Source organism: Ursus maritimus, unplaced genomic scaffold (genome assembly GCF_017311325.1).
Source record: "Ursus maritimus isolate PB19 unplaced genomic scaffold, ASM1731132v1 scaffold_24, whole genome shotgun sequence".
In the NCBI taxonomy this organism is placed as follows: Eukaryota; Metazoa; Chordata; class Mammalia; order Carnivora; family Ursidae; genus Ursus; species Ursus maritimus.
This window is the reverse complement of record NW_024424897.1, coordinates 16,335,059-16,359,923: the sequence shown is the minus strand read 5'-3', so window position 1 is coordinate 16,359,923 and position 24,865 is coordinate 16,335,059. Positions and strand designations below refer to the sequence as shown.

Genomic DNA, 24,865 nt, shown 5'->3' with positions numbered 1-24,865 from the left:
TATGACTCTGGAATTTCCTAATCGAAATTCCTCCTCTTCGACTCCCCACCCCATTCAGGATCTCTGGTTATCATCCCCTCCCAGCCCTACGAATCCTTCTGCCTCTGTTGGCAGAAACAGCCAGGAAGCATGCCCACAGGAACCACAACTCGTGAGTCAGCAGACAGATAATTAACTGGGGGAGTGACTGAGCAGCTTCAAGGATAAACCACTTGGCCTGACCCAGCCCCCTCTGCCGCCCACAGAGCTGGCCTGCCACTTCCCCCATGGCCTCCCCTCCTTCCCCCGAAACCCGAACCTTCGTGAAAAGGAACATCATTAGGCCTGAAGGAACTCAGGTTGTGAGTGGCAATGCAGGTGGGAACAGAGAAATAATATTGCGTAAACTGCTGCCATTTATTTAAATGTGAAACTCTCTAGCCAAAAAAAAAAAAAATGTCTAAAATCTGCCTTTTTCCCCATGCACATAGTATCTCCAGGAACACTCTTTTTAAAGTTACATTTATTGAGGTATAATTTACATGCAATAAAACCCATCCTTTCTAGGTGTACAGTTTTTTGAATTTTGACACATTTGGTCAAATAACCATCAGCATAATCACGATAAAGAATATTTCCAAAAGCCTGAAAGTTTCCCTTGAGCTCTTTGGTTATCAGTACCCTATCCCCACCTTGAGTTCCTGGCAACCTCTGATCTGTTTCCTGTCCCTACAGATCCACCTTTTATGGAATGTCATATAAATGATGTCATAGGGCATGTAGTCTTTAAAGTCTGGCTTCTTTACATAGCAAGACACATTTGAGATTCACCCCTGTTGTTGCTAGGGGGTTATCCAAGGCTAGTGCATCTTCCTTGGGTGCTGAGACAGTTATCCCTGAAGCAGAGGGACTATATCCGTTAAACCCGGATGCAACTTTCAATTTCAAAATTTTCTAATTGGATAAATGCATTTGGGCCACGTATAAGCCATTCAGTTTCCCAAGTGCTAAGTAGTAATATCTTCAGGATATTGGAGAGCATTTTGTAGCATCCTGCAGTTTTATTATTGGTCTGGAAAGCAATGCATATTTTGTGGCCAAATGGTATGTCATCATCCTTGGGACCAGAAGCTGTTAAGTAAACCTGGGGCTGTTCTACCTTTTAAAAAATTTTTGGTAGCATCTCTGAAAATGCACGTCTTCCTTTCTGGTTTTCAGTCACATTGCCACAAAAAGATTAGTTACCCTCTCCCCTGCATTTCTTTTTTTTTTTTTTTTAAAGATTTTATTTATTTATTCAACAGAGATAGAGATAGCCAGCGAGAGAGGGAACACAAGCAGGGGGAGTGGGAGAGGAAGAAGCAGGCTCATAGCAGAAGAGCCTGATGTGGGGCTCCATCCTGCAACGCCAGGATCACGCCCTGAGCCGAAGGCAGACGCTTAACTGCTGTGCCACCCAGGCACCCCTCCCCTGCATTTCTTAGTTCAGATGGTGAAGACATTCTAACATTCAGGGAGAGAATGAGGTGAACTTTTGTTTTTTTAAGAAAGTTGAATGCTGGAGAGTCAAATGACTGGTTCCCCTTTAATTCTGTTCTCCCATCATGTCCACTATTAATCCGATGGTGTATTTTTTTTTTAAAGATATTCTTTCTTTATTTGATAGAGAGCGGGAGTGCACAAGCGGTGGGGAGCAGCGGAGGCTGGGGGAGAAGCAGAGGCAGAGGGAGAAGCAGGCTCTCTGCTGAGCAGGGAGCCCGGTGCAGGGCTTGATCCCAGGCTCCCGGGATCATGACCTGAGCCAAAGGCAGATGCTTCACAGACTGAGCCACCCAAGTGCTTCTCCCCGCCATGGTGTGTTCTATTCAGCTTTTCTTCCTTGTATATATAATCCTCATGTGTGTCTGTAGTCCTTTACCTAAACTTGTGTTATTATTATTGTTTGTTTGTTTGTTTTTAATGTACAAAAGCCACTTCCTTTCATACAGAAAAAAACCAAACCTCAGGTGTGAAAAGAGCTGCAGGTCAGGAACTGAGAAACCCATATTCGATTCCCACCTGTGCGGGCTTTCTCATCTGTCTGCTGGGTGATTGTGCACAAGCCATCTTACCCTGGGCCTCAGGCGCCTGGTGTCTCAGGGGCTGCAAAGTGGAACGAGATGGAGGGGGAGTCTTTGGTTTGCACCTGCCCCTCCCCACCTTCAAGTGAAGAAGTTTTCCTTTTAACTAATTCATAACATGGAACTCCATGTAAAGATTTCTTTGGAGGGGGAAAAAAGGGAGGTCTATAGTTAAAAACAGACTTGAAAAACTTCGCACCAGAGGAGAGCTCCAGAAGTTCGGCAGAAGGCACGTCCAGTAGCCACTTCAAAAGTCCCTATAGTCAACCTTAATCTCTTTGCTAACTGGGATTCTTGGGTAGAGAAACCCAGGCCTATGAGATCCACTCATGGTTCCCAGCCCTTGTTTTAGCCATCACGCGGGATCGACTCCTCTAGCTTAAACCTTCCGCCGCCTTGGCCAGTGGCGACCACCTCTTTGAGATGGAGGCAGACATGGTGTCTCGGCTCTCGGACTTCTTCTATAGGTTGAGAACAGACCGTCCCATGCTCTCTTCTGGGTGGTTCCTGAAGGGAGTGGGTCCACGTATTTTCTGGCGTTCCCACCGAATTTCGGATTCAAAGAGGCTACAGGACTTCGATGTTGTAGGTGGGCCGTGTTGTAGGAAGTCTGGCAGGCTCTTAGATGAATGCCAGGGTAGAAAGTGAGACAGGACGGAGGACATTTAAAATTAGCTTTAATTTTCTTTTAGCTTGCAAATGTAATTTGGCTGTGGTGTAAAAAAAAAAAAGTCAAGCAGTGCAGAAATAGAATAATGCAGAAAGTACCAAGTCCCTCACAGGCTTGTCCTTAAAGATAAATGCTATTGACCGTTACTCTAGTTTTTTTCCTATATATATATGTCACCACAAACAGTTATTTATCCTGTTATTTCTCAAGTAGGATCATTCACAACAGGATCATTGTCACTCAATAATATATCTTAAGCATCGTTTTATGTCAGTTTGTATCTTTCCATTATTTATCCTAAGAGTTATAACTCTAGCCAGCAGGCATACTGCTATATGGATGTGGCAGAATTTTCTTAACTGATTCCCTGTTGGCAGACAGTGAGATCATTCCTAATTATTTGTTACTACAAATAAAACTGTGGGGGATGGCCTCGTTCATTGTTTGCACCTTTGTTCAAGTGTTTCTACAGGCTCAATTCCTTTCTTTCTTTTTTTTTTTTTTAAAGATTTTATTTATTTATTTGACAGAGAGAGATAGAGCACAAGCAGGGGGAGCGGCAGGCAGAGGGAGAGGGAGAAGCAGGCTCACCGAGCAGGGAACCCAATGTGGGGCTCAATCCCAGGACCCTGAGATCATGACCTGAACCAAAGGCAGACGCTTAACACCTGACCCACCCAGGCACTCTAAAGGCTCAATTTCTTGAACTAAAGCTGCTGGGTCAAAGGACATGCATATTTTGCATTTAAATTTTAATAGGTTTTGCCAAATTGTCTTCCAAAATGGTGGGAACAATTTGCCTTCCTACTAAGACGGGGGCGGGGGTGTTTGGGGGGGTAGTGATAAGGACTGGTGGCATCACTGTTGCCTGCTGTCCATACCCACCAGACATCAACTGGAGGAGGAGAAGTGGCAGAACTGGAGTGCTGGATGCCAAGGAGGTCACCAACAGGGCACTGCTGGGCCAGACCCCGAACAGAGCTTGGTACGGGCTTGCTTCTTCTCTATACTGAGTGAGTCAGATGGGAGGTGGGGCCTGTGCTGACAAAATTTTCCAGAGCTTGAGATGCAGCATTTGAATCAAGTCTCTGCTAAGCTATTAGGAAGAAATGGACATTTGTGCATTGTGTGTGGGGTCTTGGATCCTGGGATGCTGGGCTTCCTTGAGCATTAGTCAGCTGTGATGTTTTATGGCTGGAATAAATCCTTCCAGGGCTGGCCGCACCTTGAAGATCTTCTAATCCAACACTGTTTGCTTTACAGATAAGCAAAAAGGGGAAATGTTGAGAGTTGAAATGACTTGCCCAAGATCATACAGCTCGTTTCGGGGTATTGACAGGGTCTAGCCCTGGAGGCTCTTGTCTCCTGGCCCGTGATTTCTTCAGCATATCCTATCAGAGGTCCCTGACCCTGAGGTGGGACCGTGGTGGGGGTGAGGATGGGCATTCCTCATGCAGGAAGCAGTTAGAGCGAAGGCAAGGTGGAAGGAAGCGGACATTGACTGGGCCTCTACTGCAGGTGGTTCTTCCACATAAATTATCTCATTTAATCCCAACAACAGGTGAGGTAAGGATGATGTGCATATTTGGGAGCACAGGGAAAGGAAGCAGCAGTTTGGGGTCTCCCATACTAGGCGGATGTGGCTACATTAAGCCTGTTAAATACTAGGGAGCAATTATGAGTCCTTGGAGTCACTGGACCTTTGAGCCCCAGGGAGATGGCAGGACCTGCCCGAGGTTGCACAGCCAGTGGAATGGCAACGTGGCTTTGGACTTGAGATCTCCTGCCTGTGGCTCTGCATGTCTTCCCCACCACGTCCACTGTTACACAGTAATCATGTTCGCGGTTTTACCGCCGCTGCCCCACGGTGTTGCTCAGGGACTGGGTGTTCATTTTATGTGACAGCCATATGGAAGACAGGACTCTGTCCGAGGCGGGCCTTCTGCAGTGGTCTGCACATGGCTCCCTAATTAACCCAGTTGGAGATGATCACCACGCGTGACCTGGCTTCACTTAACAAGGGCAGGGCCCACTGGCTGAAGAGTCAATGAAAGGGGATGGCCAGTGATCAAAACATTTGAACTTTGTCCAAGGGGATCCACTTGTTGGGGGCAAACTCCGTCCTGTCTTTCTGCCATGCCCCGCATGCCATCTGTCAGTAAGGCCCTGGAACATATCTAGGGTTTGACCACACTATTAATCCCGCTACTCTCCCAATCCAAATCCCTGCCATCTGTTGCCTGGATTATGGTAATAGTTTCCTAATTGGTCTCTTTTCCTCTTGTTCTCCTTATGGCTGCCTTCCTCTGAGTGACCAGGGTGATCTTTTCTTGCTTACCTCTGCCCAGACTCCCCTAGTGGCTTTCCATCACATGGAGAATGAGAGCCATGCTCGCTCCCATGTTATAGCTTCCTAGCGTTCTGGTCCCTGCGCACTACTCCAGCCACTTCTCTGCCTCAATGACTGTTTGTTGAGTAAATGAATGAACGAATGCCAACATCACTGACATATGTTAGTAGAAAAGTATAAAGCCAGAGTATCCACTTCCCCATTATCTGTAGATGGAGTAACTGTAGCAGTTTTCATTCCAGGATGGCTTGTTTTAATCATACAAAGTATTTCAGGGCAATGTTCCTCAAAATCATGTCATATGTGCTATGGAAATGCAAACCCTTTTTGTATTAGCTTCTTAGGGCTGCAACGGTGTGGCTTAAAGCAGTGGAAATGTATTCTCTCTGGAGGCTAGAAATATGAAGTCCAGGTGTCAGCAGGGCCATGCTCTCTCCGAGACTCAGGTTGGAATCCTTCCTGCCGCTTCCTATCTCCTGGTGTAGCTGGTACTCTGGCGTTCTTTGCTTCCAGCTGGGTTACTCTCTGCCTCTGTCATCATGTGGCATTTTCTCTGTGTGTCTGTCTTCACATGGTATTTTCCCCTTACAAGGACATCGGTCATATTGGGTTAGGGCCTCCGCTATGGACCTTATCTTGATTACATCTGCAAAGACCTTTATTTCCAAATAAGGTCACAGTCATCCCTACTGGGGGTTAGGACTTTGGCCTTTTTTGGGGCACAGAATTCAACCCATAACCCATTTTTAATATTGGTAAAGGCAGATTATACACCAGTGTCTTCTGATGTTATATACCATATTTAACGGTGATGTGCTTGAAACAATTTTAAAAAATCTCTGAAGTTAGGATGTATCCTACACCCATGGTCTTAGGTATGGTGAAATGCGGTCGTCTGAAGTTAGGATGTATTCTACACCCATGGTCTTAGGTGAAATGCGGTCGTCTGAAGTTAGGATGTATTCTACACCCATGGTCTTAGTTACGGTGAAATGCGGTCGTCTGAAGTTAGGATGTATCCTACACCCATGGTCTTAGGTATGGTGAAATGCGGTCGTCTGAAGTTAGGATGTATCCTACACCCATGGTCTTAGGTATGGTGAAATGCGGTCGTCTGAAGTTAGGATGTATCCTACACCCATGGTCTTAGGTATGGTGAAATGCGGTCGTCTGAAGTTAGGATGTATCCTACACCCATGGTCTTAGGTATGGTGAAATGCGGTCGTCTGAAGTTAGGATGTATCCTACACCCATGGTCTTAGGTATGGTGAAATGCAGTCGTCTGAAGTTAGGATGTATTCTACACCCATGGTCTTAGGTGAAATGCTGTCGTTTAGATTGCCTGCCATTTTGAGTAACGCTTACCGGAGCTTTATGCTCAGAGGTGTGTGTTACCTTGAACTCCACTCTTCCCATCTCCTTCCCCTTCCTTAGCTGCTACATGTGATGAAGGAACAAAAATAAAATAAATTTTCTTTGCAGCCTGTTCTGGAGAAACCACTCATGAACCCATATGGCAGTGAGCATGAGCTGTTTTGTTCTCGGATGACTCACTCAGCCAGGTGACTGCAATGGAAGGTCAGGCACTGCCTGAGTCACCCCGTGTCCCCATGGACCTAATTGGGAAGTGCCCAGTCAAGGGTCAGCAGCAGGGCTGGTCAGCCAGGCCAGAGCTCCTCTCTGGCAGAGAGGGAGATAGTCCGTAGTCTATGCAGTGGGCATCACCCTCCCTTCCCCCTGAACACCTCGCCCCTTGACTGAGTGCTCTCCCGAAATTCCGTGGCCTCAGGAGGGTGGCCCGTTCCTGCTTTCTGACATCCTGTCTCATTGGACAGCGCGTCCTCAAAATAGCTCTCATTGACGCATTATGACTTCCACTTGTTCCAACTCCCTTCCTTGTTCCCCTTTTTTTCCCTCCATTTTTCCCATCCTTTGTCTCTCTTCTGGTTCTGTGAATTGGGCTGATGTGCCAAACCACAGTCTTTCCTTCTGCTGTCCAGGCAAACTTGCTGGCAGTCCCGTGTATCTTATCTCACGGGCATCCTCTTCTTGGTCGGCTCTCCTAGATTGGATTTTTGAACACTCATATTCCTGACTCCATTTAGAAGTTAGATCTGACAGTTGATCATTTCCCCCTCGTCTGGTGCTTCCCGTCTCCATGCTCCCACCACTGCCCATGTGTGTCATGTCCTAGACAGACAACGGGGTGGCTTCAGGGAAAAACTAAGAAGAAAGTAAAACATTCACCTGCCTTAAACAGCTGGGGACTCAGGATAAAAACAGCGAGGGCAAACAGAATAGAAGCGAGAGCTCCTGGAGCACAGCAGCTGACTGTAGTGAGCCCTTCTGTGTGCCCGCCCTTGGTGCCCAGAGTTTGACAGGGATTGGTTCGTTGAATCCTTAGAGCCACCCGGTGAGGACCAGGGCCAGTCCACCTGGTTTCCTGGCTCTGGTTAAACCCTCAGAGGAAATGGGTGGTGGGGGGTTGTTAATTCTTTTCAATGACAGAAGCTCTGATGAGGATCGCCCCTACTCCCACGGGGCTGAGTCCGGGCCCTTGAGGCTAAGCAGGAACATAGCCTTATGAATGACTGGAAACAGAGGCCCAAACTCCTTCCACATGTTTAGGAGGGAGGGGTGGCCTCAGAGACGCAGCTCACTGAATCGGCATGGCCCAGGCGCAGAGAGTTCTGATGAGTCAGGCACTTTTAGCCACTGCAATCCAGGGAACCTACCCTTGGTGGCAGGTCTTGGTGGGGGGTATCGTGGGGGAATGGCTGGTTCTCACGAAATCAACCTGTGATTCACTGAGACAGGAGGTAAAGGGAACTGGCTGACAGGACTCCCCGGGCCTGACTTCCTAAAGAACAAATCCCAGCAGCTTGTCTCATCCTCTGGGGTCAGGGGCCGCCCATTCACTGCGAGGGGGCCTGCTGTTATTTATTTCCCATCTGGCAAGAATTTCTATTGTGGCTACAAGTCAAGGACTCATAGGCAAATAAATGCTAATTTGAGAATGAATGGATGGAAAAATGGAGAGGCTGGGAAAAAGTTTGCAGAGATAATTTGATGTGTCCATACCTCCCATGGCCCTCTCTTCTCACTCTTCCCGACGTCTCCTTGCGCTTCTGCAACCCCCCAACGAATGAAAATCTCAACCCCCCCCCCCCAGTGAAAATCGATGGCATTTCTGTCCAGAATTATCCCCTGGATGCTGATTCCCATGGAAACTTCAAGAAGGGAGGGAGAGACCTAAAATAGTTCAGGCTCTGCTCCTCTCAGAGCTCTTTCAGTAAGGCAGTAAGGGGGGCTGTGCTCACATCTGGCTGGGAAAAGAGCCACTGGGAGCTGAGACATGGCCCAGCGGCCCTTGCCAGCAGAAAGCCTTCTGGGTGAGTCCTGGGTTCTGAACCGTGAGGCCTTCTGAAGCCAGCAGCTCTGGGAAGACTGGCTACCTTTCTTCCATTATAGATAGACAGTGCCTGGCTGAGGGCTGCCCCAACTCAGAGGTGGCCTTGGAACCTTAGAGCCAGGCCAGGAACCATAGCCATTAACTCCCACCTCGCAGTCCTTGCGCTCGCTGGGTGAGGGTGTGGTCACGTCAGAGGCCGGGGCCCAGGGGTTACTCATGGGCTGGTAGCAGCACCCCACTTACAGAATTGTGGAGTTGGGAAAGGCCTTTGAAGTGAGATGGACTCAAGCTCTGAGGAAATCTGGGACTTCCAGGATTCCACATATGATTCTGGTGTTTTTAGGAGGACAATGAAAGTTTAAATTGTCAAGGAACTGTTTCAACCCATTTCCATGTTTTCTATTGAAATTCCAGGCATAATTTGGAGACATGAACGTGGTTGCTTAAAAAACAAAACCAAACCGATCTAGTCCAATACCCCTCCATTTGCTCCAACATATATTTATGGAACATCTGCTTTGTGCAAGGACTGGGGCTGGCCTGGGCTGGCCTGGGCTGGGCAGGGCAGGCCTCAAGGGGCTTAAAATCTATCGGGTGGCAGTGTTGTTAAGACAGATGGATGAATAACTGTAATATGTTAAGAACAGTCGAGCGAAGAAACAGGCCGAGAGGAGTTAAATGACTCGCCTAAGGCCACGTTAGTAATGGTGACTCAGTTAGACCTCGGTCTACTGATTGGGCACCTACCCTTTCTGTTAGATCTCTCTGCCCCCAATGGGGCCCTCAGATGGGTATCGTTAAGATGTAATGTTTGGAGAGTTAAAAGTATGATTACCATACAAATATCACATGAACTTGTGTCAAAGTACTTATTCAACTTAATTAATGAGGGAAGCAGTAAGATGTTTAGTTCCCAAGAAAATTCAGGTAAGGGAGGGGATCCTGGCTGGCTCAGTCAGTGGAGCATGCGACTCTTGGTCTTGGGGTTGAGCTCAAGCTCCACGTTGGGTGGAGAGATTACTTTAAAAAAATCTCTAGAAAATTCAGGAAAGGGAAATTTATAGTTGGTCAATCAAAGGAGTGTTGAAATCAGTTATGTGACAGTTTTGAAATTGGTTAATATTCTACAAGGCAATAAACCCTAACTTCAGAGGGTTACCTTTGCTACCAAATTATTTGCATTGCTGTTGGACAAGAATCAGGTACACCGTTTTCATCAAGAGTCATTTCCATTGTTACTGGTTTTCTACAAGTTAACCTCTGCCCTTACAGAGTTATAAAATATCCTAATCGTTAGAGGTCAAACAAAGGTATACCCCTCTAGAAAATCAGGTAATCCATAAGTATGGTGGTCTACTTGTCAACACCCTGCGTTACATTGAAAGGACACCCGGTATTTCCTTTGCCTATTTCCAAATTTTGGATAATTTTTCTTGACAATAGTGTGTGCGTGTGTGTGTGTGTGTGTGTGTGTGTGTGTATGCACACATTTTCTGGGTATGTTTTGTCTCGATGTTGGAAGCAAGTTCAGTCACACTATAGGAAAATGGACTGAGACATTCAGCTTGATGAGAAGTTTTGGGGGCACTGGAAAAACACCCCATTGATTAGGGTGATTTTCCTAAAAATAAATTTGTTGGTCTTAGCAGCTGGGGGCAAAGGGACCACTTTAGAAAATTGGATGAAGGACCTGGCTTATGAGGGGGAATGTATCTTCCTCAGTCTGTTCCTTATCTTGGAAAAGGCCTTCCTGGGGGCACTGCAGAAAGAGGAGGTTTACCTGGCTGAGCCCAGGAAGGGTGAGCCAGGGGAAGCAGGGAGGATGAGAGCTTCTGTCCAAGCAAGTGCCTGGGGTTTGCTTCTGGCTAGGCTACTCTGGGTATTTTGGTCTCTCTGTTTGTCTCTGCTCTTCCCCCCAGCTTTTTCTCTGTCCTTTGACAGTGTGAAGACTGTTCACATTTGAATGGCATTTTGTCATGTACCAAGTGCACAAATCCTGTGAGGTAGATATTACCATTTCATGAAGGTTAAGTGAATTGCTCAAGGTCATGATGCGGCTAGTAAAGAGCATTCAGAATTCAAATACGGGCCCTTTAACTCCAATCCATGTCCTTCCAGCTTATCTCAGTCAGCCTTTTCTGACATTTCTGAAGTTCTCCCTGGACCACTCTACACCTTGACCTGAAGATATCGGGAAGCTATTGGGAAGCTCGAGCAGGTTTCAGAAGATTTGCTTTGTCCTGGCCGGCCCATGGAACATCTCCCCCGCCCCCCCCCCAGCATATTTAGGCTGTGTTCATGTTAGTGCATCAGGGCCTTGGGTCCCCGTGTAGGGCCTGTGAAGTGATCACTAGAGTAATTGGAGAGAGGACATGTTGCATTGTCCTGGGCCTCAGATTTTCCTATGTATCACATAGGTGTCAAACCAGTTGTTAATTAAGGCCTATCCATCAGTAATGACCTGACACTTCGGGTCCAAGGCTCAGTCTTGCTCCAGCACTTGTCATCACTGGGGCCTCATCAGGGAGGGTGCTGATGAGTTTCTTCTGACCTTTCTCATTCTTTCTTCCTTGCCACACAGCCTGTGGTTAGTGAATGTCTGTGGTATGCTCAGACCTGCTGCGTGCCTCTGCGAGCTATAACTCTGGGTATTTGGGGAAGTTGGGAAGGATGGGGCAGGCCAGTTACCCCGTTCAGGCCAAGCTGTGTGCTAATGCCTTTGTCTCTGTTGCAGTATCCAACATCTGTACCACTCGAGGCGTCCGCTCCTGCCAGCAATGTCTGGCTGTGAGTCCTGTGTGTGCCTGGTGCTCAGATGAGGTAAGAAGACATCTGACCTTATTTCTTCCCCAGGCTCAGCTGCTTTTGTGCAGGAATGGACCCAGAGGGGCATCTCCTCCCTGCTAAATACACAAGCCCCTTGTCCCTTCTTAGCAAAGCTAAGGTGAAGTCTTCCCATTGATGGATGTTCAAGGGAGCTGTCATGGGGTTGTTGCTGGGAACGCCATCCAGATTCTGTCGTATGGCCCCCAGCGTGAGCCAATTTGGTTAGGATCCTGGTCTCACTGTAGCCATTATCCCTCTTTACCACACTTCGTTTGCTTTTTGTTGGGGTGGGGCACCCCAGGAAAGCAGGGCTTCAGGTATCAAAAAGAGAGGCAGCAAAGGGGTCTTGGTATAGAAGGGACGCTGGCTTATAAACATCCCAGAGTTTTTAAAAGGCAAATAAAAGAGAAATCTTGTGCTTCCCTGGGGGGAATGTTTAGTCAGAAGATCTATTCTCTTCCCTTTTCCTCTGATGTTTGGGCCCCCACAGCTTTACCTTTTCCTCTCTCTTTTTTTTTATTTTCCTCCTTCCTTCCCTCTCTTAGGTGTCAATGAAAGAAGGTGCTGGGCCAATTTGATGAGGCTAGGAGGGTGACAGGAAGGGGTTAGCTGTGTCTAGGCAGAGGGTTTGTTGTGTCTGGGGCCCTAGGGAATGAGTGTGTCTGAAGGAATGGCTATGTTTGTGGCTGGGACGGGAATTCAGAGCTGGTGAGGGCCGGGGGGTGAGTGTGGCTGGAGAGATTCCAGTGATTACAGAGTCCGAGGCTGAGTCACTGGCGTGGGCCCGCAGCAGGTGGTTACCTGAACTCCTGGCCCAGGCTGCTTCCAGGCTACCTGAGGCATACTCTGGGTCACAGCAGCACGTCTCTGCCCTCTGCAGTTTTCGGACTGTTCCAATCCAGCCTCCTCATTCTCTTTGCTTCTCTTCCCAATCTGCTGAGTTTCCTAAAAAGGCAACCTCCCTGGCAGGCTGGTGGAGGCGTGGGGGGGGTGCTGGGAGGCTGTGTTTATCCCTAGACAGGAGGAGTGCCAGAACTGCGGAGGCCAGCCCAACACACTACTTTGCCTCTGTACGGGAACTGCTTCCAGAGGCAGCTGCCCAACATCTGGGCCACATTGACTTCATTTAGCAAATGAAGCATTCCCTGGGGCTGGGAGTGAGGGGTGGGGAGGGGGTGGGTGAATCCATCCCCTCCACCCCCCCCCCAGGTTCTCCACCCCTCTGGGCTGAGCTGGCTGCTCAAGTGTGATGTGGCCTCCTCCCTTCTCAGTTGCCATATCCTCCTTCCCTTGGTTGCCATCATAATATTGGTAAGCTGCTTTTGTAAGGAAGTTGACGTTCTGCAAGTGCGTCCTCGAGGAAGGGAGAGCTTCTTGGACTGGGTGGCCCGAAGCTGGCTGGAGCAGATGGGTAGCCAGGGGAGAAGCCCTAGTGTTACTCTGAGGATGCTCCCCGTTCCTTTTCTCTCCTTTTCAACCCAGAGTGAGAGAAAAGGCAGGCAAGTGTGGCTGAGAGGGGTCTGGGGAAAAAGAAAACATACTCTTGGAGTCTCCGTCACCCCTTTTGATCTGCACAGGGACCAGCCCTGTAGCTGAGGTATGTGGAGGCCCAACCAGACAAAGCCCATAGGTCATGTGACCAGATTTTGGAGAGGCAAGTGTATTTATGGATGACCATAGTGAATTTTGTCTCCTGGGGCAGACCAGGGGAGGACATGGGGAAAAGGTGCAGGGTGGGATCAAAGCATAAGGTAGGTCCTGCCTAGGAATGGTGGGGAGGAGGTGGGGGTGAGTCAGGGAACAAACGCGTGCATCGCGGACCAAAGAAAACCGATGAGTAGAAGTAGAAGGTCCAGTAAGATATTCTCTGGGAGCATGGAATATAAACAGGAAAGTGGGGGGAGAAGCCAGGGTTTAGTGAATGACTGCAACTATCTCTGGGAAAGGAGGAGGAGGGGAGGAGAGATAACGGAGGAGCTCAGTGTAGGGCAAAGTGTGTCAGCCAGGCTCCTCCAGGGAGGAGAGGGAGGTGGGAATCCCGGGCTGTAACCTGAACATGACTGCTGGGGTTTTTTTGGGTTTTTTTGTTTTGTTTTGTTTTTCCTGAGGGCTTTCCCTGCACAGACCAAGCTCAACTTGCTGAAAGTGTCTTGGCCGTTGACTTAAAAAACCAGAAGTGAACCGGCTGGGCCATTTTGTATGTGACTTGTTGAATAATTGACCCTAGAGGGCCCTCTGCTTCTGCCTCCCCTACCGTGGCTGTCACAGGCGGGGTTGGCAGTGCCTGGGAAAACAACTGGTTGGGCTCAGCTTTCTCTTGGTCCTAGAGGACAGCAGCTCTGGGTGTGTATAGCAAGTGCTTGGCCCGGTAATAGGAAAACATAGCCAAAGTGGATGAGTGCAGAGTTTTGGGCCCATCTGCATAGGGTGTGTTCTTGGGGGGGGGGGTTTGCATACTGATATGGGTGGGGGTGGTGTACTGCCTCTGGGCTGTGAATGTAGCAAAGAGGCCAAGATCACACAGAGATTCAACTCATGGTCTTGGCCTCACTAGTGCCATGTTGGAATCTAGAACCTTCCAAACTTGCCTGGTTTTAAGAATCACCTGGGGTGCTTGTTAAATAGAAAGGTTCCTAGGATGGATCCTGGGCCTTTTGCATTGGAATGGGTTGTTATGATAGCAAGTCTGGCAAACACTGCTGATCAAAGGGGCTGATCTGGGGTCATGGTGGATGAAGGTGGAGTTAAGGCAGCCAGATAAAATACAGGACACCCAGTGAAATTTGAATTAAACAACACTTTTCGATATAAGTATGTCCCAAATGTTTACTAAGTCTGGCGACTCTAAGATGGGGGAAATACTAGGAACTCTTACGTAGTTCTGCGTATACATCAGAAGGTGGACCAGCCCACACTCGGCCTGACAGCCAAGGATGAGCAAAGAAGAATGGGTTTGGGTCTAGCCAAGTAGAAGACTCCAATGGGAGAGACTTATTTCTTCTCTGCATCTGTGGCGGACAGGTGTGGGGCCATTATTTATTTCCTTTTTAGTTACAACATGATTTTGTTCTCACTTCTCTCCTGCTTTTCCTCTTTTTTTTATATCCAGAGTTTAAATGTTTCTCTTGAGAGTTTTTCTTTTTCTTTTTTTTTTTTTTTAAAGATTTTATTTATTTATTCGTCAGAGAGAGAGACGCCAGTGAGAGAGGGAACACAAGCAGGGGGAGCGGGAGAGGAAGAAGCAGGCTCATAGCGGAAGAGCCTGACGTGGGGCTCGATCCCAGAACTCCGGGATCACGCCCTGAGCCGAAGGCAGACGCTTAACCGCTGTGCCACCCAGGCGCCCCATCTTGAGAGTTTTTCTCAACTTGTTGTTGTAAAAATAAAAGTATAACATTGAAAGCGTTCCCCCCATAAGCAAGGGGGTATGGATACCAATAAGCATATATCAAAGTGCTTTTCTTTTCCTCTCCTTCTTTCTGTCTCTTCTACACTTCTCTGTATGTTCTTGTGATTTCTTGTCCTCACTGAATGTCCATCAAGAAAACAATGTTAATTTAAAAAAATAAGTGGCAGGCCCTATTGCCCCTTGTCCTCCAAGAAAAGAGTATGCAATAATAGTATAATTTTAATGGTAGTAGTAGAAAAGGGTCACCTTCCATATGCATTTATTTGTTTATATCCTATCAAAGGATTTGAATATATTTGACTTATATCGAGGTTTTTTCATATTTTGACCCCCTGACCAAGCCTGTGAGATAGGTAAGATAATGACAGTTTTTCATGCTTTACTTTCCCAATTTCCAAAATGGGATGAATGGAGAATGGGACTAATAGCATGCATCACTCTCCCAGGAGAGGGAGGGCATTCAGCTCACACCATGCGTGGGCTGGAACCTCCCACCTCTGTGCTCGGGATCTTCCCCTGGGTCTTGGTTATTTCTGCCCTTTTTTGGGTCATATCCGGTTTCACTGGGAACTGGAGCTTTGACATTCCTCCTCCCTCCTTCCAGTTGTTTCTCTGAGTAACCTAGAGACATTTCTCTACCTTCCCAGTCTGGGTAATTAAGAAAGGGAATGTTGCCCAAGTGTGTTGAGGTCACCGCCTTGGTATCCTTCTGGGACAGAAGGCTTTCGGGGAGAGCGTGACTGAAGAGCAGGCCTGTTATGTTCCTGACCTCTGATGTCAGTGACCATAGAGGGAGGGAGGGAAACAGTTTTTGTTTCTCAGTGTTTATATTTCTAAGGAAATTCATAACAAACCATAAGGACTGTCAGCAGGGTTTAGCACTTCAAACCTTCTTGTAATAAGCACTGTCACATTGGAAAGCAGGGAGTCAGGAAACCCCCTCCAGAACATTCTCCACCTTTACTGATGCAGCTTAAAGATACACAGTGGGGGTGCCTGGGTGGCACAGCGGTTAAGCGTCTGCCTTCAGCTCAGGGCATGATCCTGGCGTTCTGGGATCGAGCCCCACGTCAGGCTCCTCCACTATGAGCCTGCTTCTTCCTCTCCCACTCCCCCTGCTTGTGTTCCCTCTCTCGCTGGCTGTCTCTATCTCTGTCAAATAAATAAATAAAAAATCTTTAAAAAAAAATAAAAAATAAAGATACACAGTGGCCTTGCGGCTCTCATTCAGCTTCCTGGTCTCCCTTCCCTTCAGCCTCTGGCTTGGCCCTGGAAAGGATCAGCTCCTCCATGCATCTTGGTCTATCCAGTCATTGCCTTTTTTGGGAGGTTTTCTCCCTGGGGCTTTGTGGGCAGCTGGAATTAGAGATAAGGTAGGGAGTGCTGGGAGCAGGAGACTGCTTCCTGAGGGAGAAGGGTTGGGAGAGCCCTGCAGGGGCAGCAAGAGGAGTTTGGCACAAAAACTCCAAGGGCCCACAAGTTCTCCCTTCTGCCATGCTGTCCTTGGGCGGGGCTGGGAGCACGGAGGGCATTTTCATCTCTCTTGGAGACTTGGAGGATCCATGATGTCCCCACTGGAATCTTTTGAGCCGAGAAGGTTAAGTCTGAGGCACTGTTTCCCATCGCCGATGCCATTTATCCACCTCATACTTAGGAAGCTGAACTGGAGAGAAGGAAGCTGCTGGCTTCCAGAAGCTTTTTTCCCCAGGGCCAGGAGAGTCCTCATACTGTTTGCCTTAGTCTGTTCAGGCTGCTATAACAAAAATACCACAGACCAGATGGCTGGAGAACAAATGTTCTCCATAGTTCTGGAGGCTGAGAAGTCCAAGATCAAGGTAGCAGCCAATTTTGTGTCATAGTGGCTGTCTTTTGGCTACGACATGGCAGAAGGGGTCCAGGAGCTCTCTGGGACCTCTTTTCTGAGGGCACCAATCCCATCATGAGGGCTCTACCTCAAGACCTAATCACCTCCCAGTGCCCTAGCTCCTAATACCTTGGGGTTAGGGTTCAACATATGAATTCTGGGGGATATAGACATTCAGTCTATAGCACTGTTGGTTGTCATGCTCCCACCCACCTGGGGAAGACTTTCAGCCTATCAGACAAGGGCAGGAGGGAGAGAGACTTAGAGCATCAGGTAGGGGTTTTAGGCTACAGAGTCCTGATTTTTTGAGTGTGGATGGTTCCTTGTGGCCAAATCCCTCCCCTGGAAATATGGTTACCAGTCACCTGCAGGGACTAAGGAGGCAGAACGTTACCTGTCCTTCCCTCACCTTCCACATCCCCATCTTGTCTTCTGTTCCCTACCTGGGCATTCTGAGGCGTGGTCTTTCTGGGACCGTCATTTGCACACTTCTGCTTCTCTGCCTTGGTTCTCACTCTACACAGCATTTAATACAAACCATCATTTTATGAGTATCATTTCAGTCAGACAATCTAGTCAGCACCTCACTTCTGCCATTCTTAGCCCTGGAACTTTGGGCAAGTTACTTAACTTCTCCAAGCCTTAGATTTCTTTCTTGTAAGATTGGCTTCCTCATTTGTGAAGTCCCCAAGTCTCAGGTTTTTCACTTGTAAAATAATAATAATAGTTCCAGCATGAGAGAACCATAAGCGGGAGGGTTGCAGGAATCCACATAAAGCGCTTTTCGCAGAGCCTGACAGGCAGTGAGTTCTCAATAAATGTTAACACCGGTTTCGGGGCATCTAGGTCGCTCAGCTGGTTAAGTGTATGCCTTTGGCTCAGGTCATGATCCTGGGGTCCTGAGATGGAGCCCCACATCTGGCTCCCTGCTCAGTGGGGAGTCTGCTTCTCCCTCTGCCCATCTCCCTGCTCCTGCACTCTCTCTCACTCTCTCTTGCTCTGTGCTCTCTCTCTCAAATAAATAAATAAAATCTTTAAAAAAAAAACCTCAAACAAAACAAAAACCACACCAGTTTTCCTGGGATATTGGTATGGTTTATTCGGTTGACTTCTGGAAATGGTTGTGAGAGGGAGTGGGTAGGGATGGAGGCGAGGATTGAGAACCTGAAGGCCTAAATATTGTGAAACAGGCCCAGGGAAGAGTTTTCCAGCTTTCTGGCCCGTCCCCCCAACCTGGCAAGTAAGGAGCTCTCAGGAGCCCACACAGTGCTGGGTCAGTGTGCTGGCTGTCAGAGCAGGGAGGGGCTGAAAACACCATGTCTCCTAACCCCTTTACCCAACAGGTGAGAACCAAGGCTCAGAGGGGTGAAGTGAAGGGTCTGAGGGCACAAGGCTAGCTAGTGGTAGACCCAGGATGGAGCCTGTTTCTGGATTTCTTTCCAGTGCAGCAGGCCCCCCACTCAGTACTCAGGTGTAGACACACACAGAGCTGTGGGATATACCCCAGAGTGTTTGGAAGGGTGCACCGTTTGCCCTTTGTCCAGGGTGAGAGAGGAAGCTCAAAGTGAAGGATAGGATAGGCTCTGGTCAGTGCCTGGCATCGTGGGATTTGGCCAAGCTTGTGGGGTTTATTCATAACTAACTTATCCTGGAGCTATTTATAGAGCATCTCGTAACAATAGCTTGTATTTATTGAGCACTTATCCTGGGGCAGGCGCTGTACTACGGGTTTTATGTGCATTGTCTTGGGGCACCTGGGTGGCTCCATCAGCTGAGTGGCTTGATTTGGGCGCAGGTCATGATCTCAGGATCCTGGGATGGAGCCCTGTGCTGTCCTCAGTGGGGACTCTGCTGGAGGTTCTCTCCGCCTGCCCCTCCCCCCACTCTCTCTCTTTCTCTAAAATAATAAATGTATGAATCTTTATATGCGTTGTTTTATTTAGTCCTGCATAACATCCCTGTGAGTGTGGGTTTTTATTATCTTCATGTTATAGCTGAGGAAGTGAGGTCTGGAGAGCTTTGGTGACGTGCCGCAGGACCCAGCTAGCAAGAGGCAATGCTGAGATGTAGTCCCAGCCAGTCTACACCCGTGCTCTTAGCCCCGACTCTGCTGCCTCCCCGTCCTTGTCCCCCCCGCTCCCCACCTTCATGGTGACTCCCGGGATGGGTGCTGGGAAGCGAGAGGGGACAGCCCCTGCCCTCAGGAATCTCACACCCCAGCCAGTGTGTTAACATAGTGGCTTCCAACCTGTTTGACCCTGACCTGGAGAAAGAAATACATTGTATATCAGCGTGTATTATATCCAACTCCCGATATATAAACATTTTGCAAAACAATATTTACTTTTACTATTTATATATGTTGATACTTTCTATTCCGTTGCATTTTATTGAATCAATGGATGGCTGAGATCCTCTACACTGATTTTGGGGACACACATGTGGGTTGCATTTCATTTTGAAAACTGCTGGTCTAAGAGGCGTCTTACAATACTGGCCCTCTTCCTAGCTACCAATCCATGAACAGGCACTTGCCCAACCTTTCTGGTGCCTCAATTTCCCCCTTCTGTACAATGGGCTATCTTAGGAAGGACCACCTGAGTTCATTTTTGCTGGTTTAGCTCCAGAGGGCTGGGTAAGCTCGAGGCTGTTGGGAGTCGGCCGAGCCTGCTGGAGGCAGAGAGCCACACAGCTCCGACCACAGGGCTTCACCTTGGGCTCCTGTCTTACAGGCCCTGCCTCTGGGCTCTCCCCGCTGTAACCTGAAGGAGAATTTGCTGAAGGATAAGTGTGCCCCGGAGTCGATCGAGTTCCCTGTCAGTGAGGCCCGCATCCTGGAGGCCAGGCCCCTCAGCGACAAGGGCTCTGGAGACAGCTCCCAGATTACTCAAGTCAGCCCTCAGAGGATTGCACTCCGGCTCCGGCCAGGTAGGGAAGGGGCTCTTTTCCAGGAGAGATCCTGGACAGATGGGCACAGGGCCCAAGATGGAGGCCTGAACCTTGGCGACGTAGCTTGCAATGGAAATGAGATAGGAAGAGAAGGATGTCAGGGGCAGTGTGGGCTGGAGAATGCAGAAAAATGGAAGGTAGTGGAACCTGAAATCAGAAAATAGAGAGTTTGAATTTTGATTGTCCCATGGATTAGCCATTTGACCTTGGGCAAGTTACTTAATTCTTCTAATATGGTAGGAACTCAACAACATGTTTATTTCTTCTTTCCCCCAATGCCTGTTTTACCTAATTGACAGCTTTGTGTTGAGGCTTGAATGAGATAGAAGGTGAGAAAGCAATTTGTAATTGTAAGCCCCCTTTCTAGATGAGATTGGAGCAGGGGCACAGGGGCAGAGAGAATATAGGCGCAGGAGACCTTCAGGGGAGGGAGGATTAGGCTATGAGACAGGTTTTTTGAAGCATTGGTTTAGACTTTCCAATTATATCAAGACGATTTAACCAAGTCCCTTCTTTGTGGAAGGCAGGTGTTGGGAGCTATGGGATTCAGCAAAGGCTGGGACAGTGTTCCTGTCTTTTACAGTCTGAAGTGTACTGACTGCCCAAACCGCTGTGACCCTTGAGACCCAGAGGGTTAGACAGATGGGCATTTAGAAAGGGTAGAGAATTTTATAATAGAAAAAAAAAGAGAGGTTAAAAATCAGAGGATCAAGAGATTGAGGGGCGCCTGGGTGGCACAGCGGTTAAAGCGTCTGCCTTCGGCTCAGGGCGTGATCCCGGCGTTGTGGGATCGAGCCCCACATCAGGCTCTTCTGCTATGAGCCTGCTTCTTCCTCTCCCACTCCCCCTGCTTGTGTTCCCTCTCTCGCTGGCTGTCTCTATCTCTGTTGAATAAATAAATAAAATCTTTAAAGAAATAAAAGAGAGATTGAGAGAGGAATACAATCGCAAGGGGAGAGGAGAAGGGACCAGGGCTTTCAAGTTTGATTTGATCAAGAAGTTACTTAATCTCAACTGTGTCCAAATCCACTTATGAAGTCTTAGAGGGAGAAAAAGGAGAACAACTAACAACCCCTTGGCTTCCAGATGATTCAAAGAGTTTCTCCATCCAAGTCCGACAAGTGGAGGATTACCCTGTGGACATCTACTACTTGATGGACTTGTCTTACTCCATGAAAGATGATCTGTCCAGCATCCAGAACCTAGGCACCAAGCTGGCCTCCCAGATGCACAAGCTCACCAGTAACTTGCGGATTGGCTTCGGGGCCTTCGTGGACAAGCCCGTGTCACCATACATGTACATCTCCCCGCCAGAGGCCCTCAAAAACCCCTGCTATGAGTAAGTCCCTCCTGTAGAAGCTGGGGCAGCATCCCTCCCCTTTGTCTCAGGCAGGTCCAAGTCCTGCTTCCTGTTTTTAGCTCTAGGATAGCTCGGTTGCTGCCGTCCGGCCAAATTGTATCTCCTTTCTACCTTGGGCTTCCTGTCTGGCAAGTGAGCTGGCCTGTGGATCTGGAGTGTTGTGTCAGTAGAATACAAGGCTGTTTGGAGTGTTAGTAACTGCCCAAACCTCTGTGACCCTTGGGACCCAGACGATTAGACAGAGGGGCATTTAGAAAGGGTGGAGGGTTTCCAGAAAGAAAGCTAATCACCTTCTTGGTCTTGGTCACAATTAAGTAGGAGATAAGAGAGAATGGGAGGGAAATGAGATAAAAAGTAGAGAGAAATTTATGGAGAAGTAAATAGAGGAATTGTGATGTCAGAAGGATTGATTCCATTGTCCTCCTCATTATCAAGACTGTTGAGTCCTATGGAGCTAAAATGCAAGGAATTGTGTCCTAGAGGGATATAAAAAGAGTAGAAATGATATTTATCAAACCTTCTAGTATATTCAAAAATTGATAAGTATGCCTCTGTTGACACTTTGGTTTACAACTGAATGAATGGCTTATTTATTTAATTGGTGGAGACCATAAAAATCAACAGAGTATAATAATTTACAATGATGGTTAGTGAGCCTGACAACATACGAATTTACGTTTTAGTTTTCAAAGTTCTATGATGTACCCTTTCGACCTGTCTGAGTTATAAAGTTTCCCCAGTAAAGGTCTCAGCCATCAGTTGCCACTAGGCTGGGGACAGAAATGCTTCTGTCCAGCACAGATCTTTCAATTTGTTGATGGTTCATGGACATTAAGTTATTGATGAACTTCTGCTTTTATCATTGTGTTGATGTTACTTTAGAGAAGTGTTAGGCCCAAGGTGATAGCAGCAACTAGAACCTCACTCTAATAAGTGCTTTACATGAATTAACTCATTTAAGCCTCACAATAACTTGTATGCGATATGACCAATCATGTCCTTATTTTTATAGAGAAGCTTGCCTCCGGTCCCGTGACTAGGAGCTGGGACTCGAACACAGGCAGTCTGGTTCTACAGCTCACCCTGTGTTATCTTCTAGGCTAGCTGGAGGGAAAGCCAATCTGATGGCTCGGGTGACGGGAGGGGTTTGGAGTCTGAACTGTCTGGGTAATTGTGGTTGTATAGGATTGGCCTGGGCAGTGTGCTATCCATGTTTGTCTCCCCCTCTTTCCCTCCCACTCCCCATGCAGCCTTTTCCATCGGGGTATCTGCTTAAATTATCCCCCTTCCTCCCCAGTATGAAGACCACCTGTTTGCCTATGTTTGGCTACAAACATGTGCTGACACTAACTGACCAGGTGACCCGCTTCAATGAGGAAGTGAAGAAGCAGAGTGTGTCTCGGAACCGAGATGCCCCGGAGGGTGGCTTTGATGCCATCATGCAGGCTACAGTCTGTGATGTGAGTTTGGAGGCACGGAGCGCCTGATGGGGTTGGCATAGATTAAAATGAGGGAAGGAAGTGGTTCAACTGTGGGGACTTGTGTGTGAAATAAGAGGAACTAAGCCGAGTTGTGTCCAGTATGAGCAATGTTTCTCCTGATGTGCAACCTTTGTGTGTATCACCCCCTGGCCAGAGCTGACATGTTTTGAACCTCAGTGATCTCAGATGTTTTCTGGGGAGAGCATCATCCCGTCTTCTCTGGAAGTGTATCAGAGTCAAGGCTGGGTTGACTTAACCTTAACAAAGTGGGCAGATGTTCAGATGGGATTTCTTTAGCCCCGCCCAGCTCTGCACGTGCAGGTGGGTTTCTCGACAGGCTGTGTGATTATCATTGGAAAAGTTATATTTGGAGTTGAAATAAGTGTCTTTCAGCTGCTTGCACTCATCCGCTGAGACTCCTTTCCTACGAGAGCAGAAACCCTTTAATTGGAAAAAAGCTCCAGCTCGTGTTCCAAGGACTGGGACTGAAGCCCTTCTTCAAGATGACTTATTTAGCCCTTCAGGCATGGAAGTGCTCGGGTCTTTGTCTTCTACCAATGACGTGGCTTTGTTTTCTTTCGTTTTTCGTTTTTTTTAAAACAGGAGAAGATTGGCTGGAGGAACGATGCGTCCCACTTGCTGGTGTTTACCACTGATGCCAAGACCCATATAGCGCTGGATGGAAGGCTGGCAGGCATCGTCCAGCCCAATGATGGGCAGTGTCACGTTGGCAGTGACAACCATTACTCTGCCTCCACTACCATGGTGAGATTCTTGGTACCACCCGTGGTCCCAATTCACTATGGCCAGGGCTGCCCTAACCTACGCAGAGCCGTTGTGTGAAAATGCAAATGGCAGCTCTTCCCCGGGGCAGGGCGCAGGGCTTGTTTCAGCCTGGCTTCCTACTGCCTTTTGTACCAATTGGACACCCTCATCCAGGGGACAGACGGCACAGCCATTATAAGTGGTCCTGGCTATGGTCACTGCTGCTACCACCTCCACTGCCTCCAGTGCCAACAGCAGCATCATGGCATCCAGAATGGACCTAAAGGACTTTTGCAGGTCCAGCTGGAAAGCAGGCCTTCCTGTCTCCTGGGTACAGATTAGCCTCTTCTTGGAATACCATGCTCCCTTGTGGTTATTGGACGAAGACAGAGGAAAAAGAGACTCAGATGATCAAAGAAGTGGATATCTGTTCCTGTGGGGAAAGGTTGAAGGGCTGCAAGTCACTTAGCTTGAAAGAAAGAAGTTTACCTGGTACATGAGAAGACTTCTGATAAGCTGTTTTCTATGGCTTTAGAGGGTCAAATAAGAGGAAGGGAGTGTAATTGCTGTAAGCCATAAAGAAATGTAAGATCCTCAGAATACTGATACCCTGGGTATCTGGGGGTAGGTGTTCCTCTCTTAAAGACAATACAGCAAGTCCTTGTCTAGGTGGCTTAATGGTATCGCTGTGTAAAGGCAGGAGTCTGAACTGGATGATCTCATGAGCTCCCTGCAAGGTCTAGGATCCCAGACACACGTTCATAATTCACCAGCATCCCCATTGTGGCTTGAGTTCCTTGGTGTCAGCCGTGGCCAAGTCGGGCACTGCCAGGCATTGGGTGAGTCAGTAATCATTGACACCTAATCTAGGCAAGGCTAGGTTTAGTTGAGGAGATGTGCTACCAAGAATACGAGATGCATGATTAGTGCTAAAGGGTAGCACACTCGATAAGGGCTTTAGGGATTCAAAGGAGGAAAGCTCATCATGAACTGGGATGGTCAAGGAATGGTCAGCGAAGGCCTCCCAGAGAAGGTGGGACCTGAGCTGCGTCCTAAGGAAGGAGGAGGATTACCGAAAAGAAGGCCACTCTATGGGGGAGAAAGAGCGGGCTGGCTCAGTGGTAAGTGCAAGAGGGAGAGACGTGAACGCTCTCTGGCAAGGAAGGCTGAGACCACCACGTGGTGGTGCCCCACGAGGATGCACACGCCAGGCCGAGGCGTTTGTCGGTAGCCACAAAACGAGGAGACTTCACGATGAGGCCTGACCCGTACGGGACGGAGAGCGAGGGGTAGGAAGACTCCGAGTTCCGCTTTGCTGCTCCCTTCTTACTTCCGGCTCATGCCACGCTTTGGGTCTTCGCTTTGTTTTGTAGTTGTATGTACCTGTCTTCAGCACCAGATCATGAGCCCCTTGGCAGCAGAGACTATGATATATCTGTCATTCAATAAATGTTTGTTAAATGAGCTAATGGAAAACAAAGTGAGGCCAGCACCTGGCTCATGCAAGCTGCTCCTTGGTATGAATGCACTGAAGTCTAGTGGGAAGAAAGAGACGCTTGGTTTTGACCCCACCAGCCTTTGCCTCTTCATCTATCCCTGGAGTTCACAGCTGGGTTTGTGTTGCTACTTACTCCCTGGCCTCACATTGATCATGGGGTGGAAAGGTGTTAGCGCCACCAC

General features: G+C 48.2%; 1 protein-coding gene across 1 annotated transcript in view; it reads left to right on the top strand.

Annotated features, from left to right (window-relative positions):
• Positions 1-24,865, top strand: part of ITGB3 (integrin subunit beta 3) — a 48,691-nt gene that overhangs the window by 3,414 nt on the left and 20,412 nt on the right. The window contains exons 2-6 of the mRNA XM_040640434.1: positions 11,266-11,351; positions 19,363-19,558; positions 20,666-20,918; positions 22,237-22,399; positions 23,024-23,185. Of these exons, the coding sequence (XP_040496368.1) occupies positions 11,266-11,351; positions 19,363-19,558; positions 20,666-20,918; positions 22,237-22,399; positions 23,024-23,185 (860 nt within the window). The remainder of the gene's footprint in view (positions 1-11,265; positions 11,352-19,362; positions 19,559-20,665; positions 20,919-22,236; positions 22,400-23,023; positions 23,186-24,865) is intronic.